Source organism: Glossina fuscipes, unplaced genomic scaffold (assembly GCF_014805625.2).
Source record: "Glossina fuscipes isolate IAEA_lab_2018 unplaced genomic scaffold, Yale_Gfus_2 121, whole genome shotgun sequence".
In the NCBI taxonomy this organism is placed as follows: domain Eukaryota; kingdom Metazoa; phylum Arthropoda; class Insecta; order Diptera; family Glossinidae; genus Glossina; species Glossina fuscipes.
In genome coordinates this window covers 6421289-6431678 of record NW_023998464.1, presented here as the reverse complement: position 1 = coordinate 6431678, position 10390 = coordinate 6421289, and the positions used below count along the sequence as shown (strand labels likewise).

The 10390-nt window shown below is 34.0% G+C and overlaps 1 protein-coding gene across 1 annotated transcript; it reads right to left on the bottom strand.

Moving 5' to 3' along the window:
* Positions 1-1496: 1496 nt before the first annotated feature.
* LOC119640573 (PITH domain-containing protein GA19395) lies at positions 1497-3218 on the bottom strand. Its single transcript, XM_038038706.1, has 5 exons — positions 2790-3218; positions 2600-2721; positions 2420-2524; positions 1738-1823; positions 1497-1668 (listed from the first exon to the last, which is right to left on the bottom strand). The coding sequence occupies exons 1-5, from the start codon at positions 2988-2990 to the stop codon at positions 1544-1546; spliced, it is 639 nt and encodes a 212-aa protein (XP_037894634.1). The 5' UTR covers positions 2991-3218; the 3' UTR covers positions 1497-1543.
* Positions 3219-10390: the final 7172 nt, after the last annotated feature.

Below are 10390 nucleotides of genomic sequence, written 5' to 3'. Positions count from 1 at the left end.
CAAAATATTTTAAATTGTAAATTGGTTTAATTATGCTTGTTAGTCGTAGTCTGTTTGCACAAAAGTTGAAGATGGTATTGGTAAAATCAATATCTTCCATAGATTGTACTATGCTTTTGTTTATCGCGGTTATTGGTGTGGATAAGCTTTCATAATATATTCCAAACTTGAAGGGAGAAATGAGTAAAATTCCCGTCTCGAGTGGTGAGAACACATAAAAATTATGACAAAAAAATGGTATAAAAAGACACAAACGTGTTGGAATTAATGTGAGATGTTATAAACACCTTCTGCCTTGATTTCTATAATCCCTCGGGATCAACTTCGAGCTTTATACAATGTGAAAGAATTGATGTTATAGCTCATAACATTTGCGGACTTCCATTGAATTCTCTAAGCCAGTAGTTATGCAGACGGCTAGGGTAATTGGCCGTTACCTTGTGATCGTCGGACTATATTCTCTATAAACTAAATTTTAACAATGGAACACCATCCATTTAAAAGAAAGAAGAAGAAGTCTGAACTGAGAAATCTACGCTTTATTGGGGAAAAATCGACTTAGCACAAGAATAGGCTTTAATTGATGTATTTTCTGCATAAAAAGGTAGTTTCACTGTTTTTCCTTTTGCTTAGCTTACGATGTCGACGGAAGTTCTATAAAAACCAATTTGAAAACTTAGCTATTTTTATGTCGTTTTTGTTGATCTTGACGTTCTGATTTTCAATTGAATTGTAGAAGATATAAGAAAAGAGATTGCTATTGAATATTTTCCTTTGTTTATTTCCCCCTTTTTAATAAACTGACTTTAGAAAGTAAGCAAAAGAGTAAATTTAAATATGTGTGAAAGTTATCTAAAAAAATTAAAAACTTTTCCTTTTCAATAAAAAAAGAAGTAAAAGAAAAACTCAACATATACCATTATTTAATTTGATAAGATACAAAAAAAAATTTTGTAAATAAAATTTTCATTGCAGATAGTAAATAAACGAACAAAACAAAAAAAAAAAAAAATGATAAAAACAAAACTAGATTAATCTAAATATATAAAGAAAAAAAAGGTGAAGAAATAAAAACTACTAAGCATCAATAATAAAAATTTATACCATATGAAGAACTTATTGCAATATTTAAAAGAATATTAAATAAATGCTTTGTATAAAAAAAAAACAACACAAATAAAAACCGTGTCCCTGCGTTTTTGTTTAAAACCATTCCATTATCTACAGAAATAAAAAAGTAAAAATTATAATAACAAACTAAGACTAACAACTCACTCACGATTCACTGGCATACAATCGAATCACTATAATATTTCCACAAGAAAGAAATCATTAAACAATAAATAAAATTTAAAAAAATAATTAAAACATTAGTTAATCTTTGCACACAAAAAAGTCAAATAAAAAGAATAATATTGAAATTTGTATATTTTGTATTTGTATACATATATATATATATGTATACGAATAATGAAAAAATAAATAAAATATTACAATTGGTTTTTATCACTTTCTTCACTTTTTCATCCTCATCTTTCAAAATTTATTGTATGGTATGATTTACAGAATCGTATAACTTATTTTTATGATCGGTTACATTCGGTCTAGCTTCATAGTTGCAAATGGTAACACCATGATAATGGGCTTCGCTGAATTCACCGCGCAAACCTAAAGAAAATGTGATAAAAGTAAAATATTTAAAAATGTGCTTTATTTCCCCGATAAAATTGAACAAACCTATATAATGTATACAAGTATTATCAGCTCCGAAATTTGTGGGAAAATGTATCGATAAATGATAGACGGAGGAGAAGGTAACGACTCTGGAAAAAGTTAAAAGGATAAACTTACTTATATATCGCATAATTACGAACGAGGAGAGTATTTTTCAAGTAAAGATATAAATAAATTATAATTGATATCTAACAGGGACTGTGGAATGTGATTGCTTGCTAAGGAACAATATATACGCAGCAGTTATAATTAGTTATAAAGAAAGAGAAGTGATTTGCTTTAGTATCTAAAGTAGAACGTCTGACAGAAAATAAAAAATATTACATAATGCTTGGAAAAATCTCATTTTACAATTCTCGATAATAACTTATAACTGCATACCTTATATATACCAAATGCCGCCAAGTTTATAAAATACCTTCCACCTAATGTAGAAACCCGATCCTTACAAGATATGTTCATAAAATATTTTTCCCGTTTAAAAATGAGCTATTCGTCAAGGATTATTTGTATGTGTTGAATGGAGTATGAAAACATGTCCTTCCATATTAATATTATTTAATAATAACATTAATATTGCCTGCGGCTTCCGTTGCAACATAAAAAAAAGGATATACGTGGTGGACGATGGTTTAAAACTAAGCAGGAATAAATCACTTTTTTCTAAGTTTTGTAATTTTCTTACTTAGGACTGTATTCAATTTCACCCCGGTAGTCTGGAGATAATTCAAATTCTTGATCAGCTTTGACTAGCACGTCGTCAAATGTCATTTTTGGACGATTTTTAAACCTGAGAATATCAAAATGAAACAAATACAAATAGATAGTATAATATAAAGTAGAAATGCACCCTCGCAGTACTTACAGCCGCATTTTGTTTGGATGACTCTCATCATTACCTCCTATAATTATAATTCCTTTTAATTTGATATTGCCCGTGAATGGTATGTTGAAGAGTAACTCTTCGTCGGAATCACTTTTAACAAACTGCAAAGGTTGTTAGTTGAATTGAAAATGAAAATTATATTTATACATATGTTCGTTTTCTTACACACCTGCGTTGTATCCAACCGATTTTCATAAGGCCTAAACACTCTCTTACCACTTCCTTCTAATTCTTCATTGAGACACTCTAAATTGTCCAAATCTATTTTTTCATATAAGCTATATTCGATGCCCATTTCTAAGGGCTGATCGATGTGGGCAGCTTCATCACTACAGCCGCTATCATGATTATGAGAATGTCCATGCGGCATTTTTTTGGATATTTATTATTTTTGAGTATTTCACATGCGAAAAAACATTGTCTTTTTGTTTGCTTCCTTTGTATCTGAGAATTGATAATTATCGATAGGTGTCGTACGCCATGACAACACAAATAAATTTTTGCTACCTCTATTGTGAATGTCAATTTTCTGTTCTGAATGGTGATTTTCAACAGTTTTTAAAATTCTATAAAGGGCATTTTTTTTGTAAAAAATTATACAAAGGTTAGTAAAAAAATCTTCTAACGTGATCTACGGTGAAAATTCTTTGCTGGCAGACGCCGCAGGCGGCGCAGAATCAAAGTTCACTGTGTGCTTCGTATTTCTCACACAAAATTGAATTAATTTTTCATTAATTATGAAAATGCATGCAACTCTGTGCATACATGCAGCTGCAGAATAACTTCAATCTTTACATACTAACAGGCAGCCGCTCCAGTTGGATACATGAAGATCAAGGATTTTTTAAATAATTGTCCATCGCTTATCAGTAAATAATAACAATGCAATAGTTTCACTTTTTTTTAATTCTGACCATGGCATTCACAAGAACACACCTTACACACCTGTAATGAGAAAATATTTTTTAGGCCGCTTTGATTGTTATATATAAAATTAAATATTTAAAATGATTTCTTTAAATTCTTTGTTGTTTCTCGTTTTATCATTTAGATAAAAATTTCATATCTTTAACACTACCAATGGATAAAAAGCGACAAGAACCGCACAACGCAAGGAAAATTTAGAAACAACGAGAAGGAGATGACAATTTTCACATTTGACAACTCAACAAAAGTAAATTCAGGTCCTTGTAAACGGTTAGCTTGTTGCTATTATTAAAGAAAAACTTCATAAGCCAGCGTGCACGGACGTGGAAAAAACTTTTTTGCAAACAAACTTGAATGAAATTTGGAAAATTTTGAAATTGTGAGTAGTATAAAACTATTTAAGATATTGTTCTATTTATTATCCTTTGCTCCAAAGAAAAGTCGGATTCTTTTCTAGCTTAGCTGAAGTTTTGTTATTTATCTGCTATTGAAAAATATAAGCAATGCATAATCGTCACATCTATCTATGTACTTAAAGAAATGCTCATTTGAAAATTTTTTCTCAATTGAATACGTGAATATTGACTTTCTATAGAATATTTTCATGGTTTCTTAACGGTTTTTAAAAGACAAATCTTTTTAATTGGGAAACAAAACTTGACTTTGATGAAATATGTTGAATAGAAAAACAGAAGAAGGACAGAATTTGTGGCAAGGGTTTAACGTGGGTTCCTGCCTGTAAGGCTTAACCCCACGGTGGCCCAAACCACTTTTTAAGCGTACTACGCCCCCTGGCGAGTTAGACAATCCCCACAGAGTAGGGGCCTAAACAGCACCAGAGTCCAGATCAGTTTATTGTGTATGGAACAATAAACCCCACTCTGGTGAGTGGCGAGGGCCTAGCTGCACTCATTGTTCCATTTTTAGCTAGGAACTCGCCAACCACAACCACCACGAGTACTCCCCGAAGGGCCGCACCCAGTAGTCAGGACTCACCAATTGATCAACTGACTGCTTCCGCCATAAGGCTTCCACTGTGCTTGTTGATCAATTACCACCTTTACCCGCAGGCATTCATGACATGTGTTCAAAAGTAAAAATAGGTAAAAGGGGAGAACTTATTCGTCATACCCCTTTTCCATTCTTGCATGTATTAATTAATTTACCAGACCAGAAGAAGGACAATCTTTTATTAGATATTAAGGTTACCAGTTGCGTCATTTTGTCGCTGTGGAAACTCTCAGTAAGTGCAAAGACGCCAATAGCGACGCCGGTAAGGTCGAAGGTAAGTACTGAAAGTAAGAAGAATCCTGATAAGTAATTTGAATGGGATGTAAATGCTGACGCGCCCCAGGTAATTAAATCACAACGCAGAAAAAAGAGTGATCACAGAAACTCGCCTTGGGATAAAAGTATGACTGTGGTATTCCCTATTTTCTTTTCTATTTGCCTAGTTACCTTTAATTTTCTTTCCTTTCGTTTTTGATCGTTTAAGAATAATTTGAATTTTGTCATTGTCCCTGTGGTAAGCATTGTAGTCTATTATAATAGACCTTAATGGCTTCCAGGCAACCAATATATAATAAAATAAAAGAAGAAATGTTTTGTATGATCGGTGCTCTGGTAAGGTCTAGAATCATGGGCATTAAAAATCAGTACAATAAAGGGATTGCAAGATCCGGAAGATTCGGCTTGTGGTGTTACCGTAGAATTCGAAAATGCTCAAGTTATGAGAGGTATAAACATAGAGAAAAAAGAAAACCAGCATATTTTGGACACTTGGTATGTGCAGAAAAATATGAACTCCTTCACTTAATAACGGAAGACAATTGCAGTCAGTTGTAGATAGTGTAATTTTCATATCCTTGTGGGTAATAGCAGTTTTCACAAAATAAATTTGTTTGGGTTAAAAAGCTTGTCAATGAATGATGTTAGCTTTTAATGTACAAAGTGTATTTTCAAAGCATGGGAGAGCAGCCTCAGCGATGATATTATTAATGGACATCGTACGAAAATAATTTTCAAAAATTAAAGTAATTTTTAATATATTAACTTGTAAATAAAATTGTATAAGTTAGTTGAATGAACGTACTGCAAATAAAATGATCTTACATATATATTTTTTAAAATTTTAAACATCAGAAAGCAATAATGGAAGAAAAGTTTGTGAAAAGCAGACATTGAAACTCAACCCCAAGTGAAAACACATTATTGGAAATTAAGCATAAGCAAAAACATATCATTAAAACTGTAAACTAACACTCAAATTCAACTAAACATATGTCCTACAAAAAGTTGCAATTAAAATTTAGTCCTACTAAGAATGTATTATTAAAAATTTTTCATGTTGAAATTTAAACCTAATAAAGGCACATTTTAACTAAAATCGGTGAGTTTTTCACTACATAAGAAGAAGAACAAGGATACATCACTGTCAATAAAGTGGTTTAATCTGAAAGAAAACATATGAAAGCGTTTACAAAATTCAAGAAACCACAAATTGCGTCGATTTTACATACATTATGGAAAGAAACAAAACGGGGAAACCACCTTTTTACAATGATGGATATGATAATACTTCACGTTTTTTTTGCTCAACAAACAAATCATTTTCAATTTGTTTTCTTTCTCCTCTGCAAACTTTATAGCTATTTTAAGACTTTATTTACTGTTTTAAAAGTCTTTGGGACTCGAGGTTTCATAAATAAGGTTTTCATTTGAGTTTTGTGTTGCACCGCATCGACAAGCTTTTTAATCCAAACAAATTTATTTTGTGAAAACTGCTATTACCCACATTTACAGCTAACAGAAAGTATGACGAGAGAGACGTACAAGTGCTTTCGCAAAAGTCTTAATGCCTCCTTGTATACTTTCTCAAACAAAAGCAATTTTCCGTCCAACTTCTTAAATTAGAGGTTTCCGCAAAATAAAATGCTAGAACGTCAAACATTTTTTTAAGCAACGGGCAGTTCAATGTTTACAATGAACTCAGGTAAGAATAAGTAGTCGTTTAGAAAGTGATAGGGCTGAAATTAAACTGTTTAAGGGTTGCGATGAGTACAAAGACTTTTAATCGGAATAGCAGCTATTTAAACAATAAAAATGCAGAACCTATATTATCATAAAAGCGTTTTCAGCTGTCTAAATTCTTTTTGCAAGCTCTTTCGATTGTCTGCTGCCGTTTGTCATGTTAGAATCATAAAATAATCAATTAGATCTATTCTACCTTGTTTCGTGCTGCGAACGGAATGAGAAAATGAATACGTCTCGCCTTATAGTTCTTTTAAGTTAAATACTTAAAATTGGTTCCGCAATATCAAATCGTCAAATGTGGTATCCCTCAATGTAACTGTAGAAACAACCGTTATTATATTAGATAAAGAGCAATTCGAACGCATTCTCAGAAAAGAAATGATCCAATTAAGAGAAATATTCCGCAAATATAAGCACAAATTGCGTAGAGTTGGTGGAGCGGTACGAGTTTTATTGAGGGAAGTTGAGCCGCGGGATATAGATTTTGCCACTACCACGTATGTTTATGAAATGAAAAACATCTTCTATAAAAAGAACATATATATGATAAACTTAAAAGGAGAAAAATATGACACCATAACCGTCCATATAAACAATTAAAAATTTCGAAATAACTACATTGCGCATTCAAAAAAGATTAGAGGACGCGACGGACCCTTCCATGTGGCAGACAAATGATAGCAAAAGAGACTTAACTGTAAACGCAATGTTCCTTGATTTTAATGGAACGCTATATGATTTCTTTAATGGTTATAATGATTTATTGCAAACACGCGTGGTATTTGTCGACGATGGTTTCTCTCGCATCACGGAGGCCTATTTAAGAATTTTGCGATATTTCCATTTTTGCTGTAGACTAGCTGAAGCCTTTAAACTATGATTAATCAACTTTAAAAATCATTAATGTTTATGTTGCAAGTTTGTCTGTGATAAGTGGTGAACGGATGTGGTCGGAATTGAATAAAATTTTATCGCGTACTTATGCTGAAGTATCGCTGCTCGAAATGATTCAATGTTCGAGCCTTATGTAGGCAATACAAGCTTTTCCGGTTTATTAATACGCACCATGAAAGAAATAAACGAAGTATTATAAAAAGCTAAGGAATAATTGGAGAACGAAACCGAAACGCAAGAAGATTTCAAAATCGACGGCCACTCCGACGGGGACCTTTCCCAAAACCAATGTGATAGGTGAGATGTCTCCGTTCCTGCTAGCTATCATCAACAATGGGGAAATTTTGATAATGTTCCTCTACTCGTCTACTAAACATTAAGAAAGAAAACAGATTCAGCAAGTCAAGCAGCAAATATAATCAGTACAATAAGAAATAGAATCGAAGATTGACGGGACGAAGGAAACGAATTCAGGAAAATCAAGGCATCCTGCAAATACATACAGACGAAGCGTACCGGAAATTCGAAGGCAAAGTTAATGGGCTGGAAGAAAAAGTTGATAGTGCGATGGTCCTGTTGGAAGCCAGAATAAATGCCCAGGAAGAGGTTGCAGACACCTTGAAAAGTAAAATTAGAGCCTTAAAGCAAGAAATGGCTAAGCTACGATCCGATGACGTAACCATCATCTCTATTGAAGTAAAAACGCACTTATTTGACGGCACCGCTAACTTCGACGCATTCAAGCTAGAATTCGGTATTGTTGGAACAAAAAATGGGTGGGTTGACGACGATAAAGCGGTCGCCTTAGTAACCTCCTTAAAATGAGCAGCAACGGAAATCATCCAGATTATCCAGGAAGTGAAAAGAACAGAACTCGCTGCAATTATGAATGCATTGGAAATACGCTACCGAAATCGAACGCCTGCCCAATCTCGAGTATCTCGGTGTGCCCGATGACTTGCTGGGAAGGTTAAAAATCGACGCCTTTGTTAAAGGACTTCGTGCCGCGGAACTTTAAAAAGCTGTATGGAAATCACCTAAAAAGACGTTTCCGGAAACGCTTCGCTTCGCGCTTATACAAGAGACAGCTAGTGTGCTGTGGACGTCAAATATGAAAGGGAGACGCATGGAAGTTATCAGCGAGAACGATATTTCGGATGTGGTCTGCGCGGTGGTTCGACAAGTCCTGCGCGAAGATAAGCGAATGCCGGTTTCAGAAATACGCAAGTGTTACGTCTGCCAAAAATTTGGCCATTTTGCACGGGAAAGCCGATCAAAGCACAAAAGAACACACTCCACATCACCTACATGGAATATGGCCATCCAACGAACAGGCGTTAAACTAACAAGAGTCAGCGAGCCATGGCTGACTCCGAACTTTGGTCGCCCTAGGGTCGGTGTTACTCAATAAAAGAGAAGTAACAGCAGCCTAACGATCGATGGGAATATCCAGGGACACTGGTGCTTCTCTTTTAATTACCAACAGTACGATCTTGTTTGGGATGAACAAGATTAAGTGAAGGGTAGCGTTACGGAAATTCCAAATCCAGTTCATTGCGGCTAATTAATTTTCCCAAAAAATAAATTCCCTAAAGAGGGAAAAACCATATGCACATTCGCGGCGCGTCATGCAGCTGCCGTCCGATGAAAACGATTATCGGAAAAGCAGATTAGCGGATTAAAAATGAAGAAATGAGGAAATAAAGGAATATAATTGTAAATAAAAGCAATTTGAAGTGTATTTCTCTTGAAAGGAATATCCGCGAACTAGTGTTACGAGTACTATCTTAGAAAAGCGAAATTCGTAACAATATCAAATCTAATCTTAACTTTACTAACGCCCAAGCAACAGCTCTTGTGTTTACGTTGGTCCTTTTTTACACACACAACGAATTTTCCGTAGTTGATTGTATGAATAACAGCGAAGAAGAAGACTGTATAACAGTAAAACACAAACACAGCTGACGAAAAAATATAAAAAAAGAACTAAAACTAAGTCCACTGTAAGGCGCAAATTAAATTCTATTAAAGACTACACAATATCACCCTCAATTGCAAAAGCCGATGATGAAAATGATTAAAGCGCTACGTACGAAATCTATCAAAATCCATAGAGATCATCAACAATAGCCAACGATATAATTGAAATTTTTGAATACTTAAGTACATATTCTAAAATGGCTCGAGATGTCTACGAACGAAATCCATAAATCTTCCTACTTCGTTTCGGTACGTTCTTACAACAAAAACATCTGAAGGGTTTTGCTCGTCTCCCTATAGGTCAAAGCGACCAAGAATTACATCACATTGTCCGGGATTATAAAAAAAGATTAAAAACGCGTCCAGAAGATACCAAGAACCGTCGATATGCTGCCTTACAAAACTTATAAAAGAGGAAGAGCATTTTAGTAAGCAAGAAATGATAAAAAGAGCTCCAGAGTTATATCAAGAATTTTTGGGTCAGTACATGAGTTTGGCGGAGATACAATTACGTGATAGTACGATGAACCTTACTTATGGAAGGTCACATTGTAAGGAACTAATAATTGATATAAATTAAGAGAATTCGCACCGCGCTATCTTCAATCTCAGAAATAAGTAATTAATGAGAAGGAAAATATAAAGTTTTTGACTGAAATTGGAAATAACTAAGATTAATGTTATCAATAAAAACTTGACACTTGAAATTAGTCTGGGAGCAGATAAATTTTTCAAATTGGTTGAATTGTTGGAATGTCTCTGTATGAAAAACGCGTCTCAACATATGCTACGCGCAATAAAAGCCGTGCAATACGAGACCTAATTGTATCTTGCGAAGAAAGAAAAGTCCTAATATACGGAAAGTGGAATAAAAACAATGGGCAATCACGAGTGTAGACGTCAGTCTGCGCGATTTTCCAACATAGCTGCGACGAT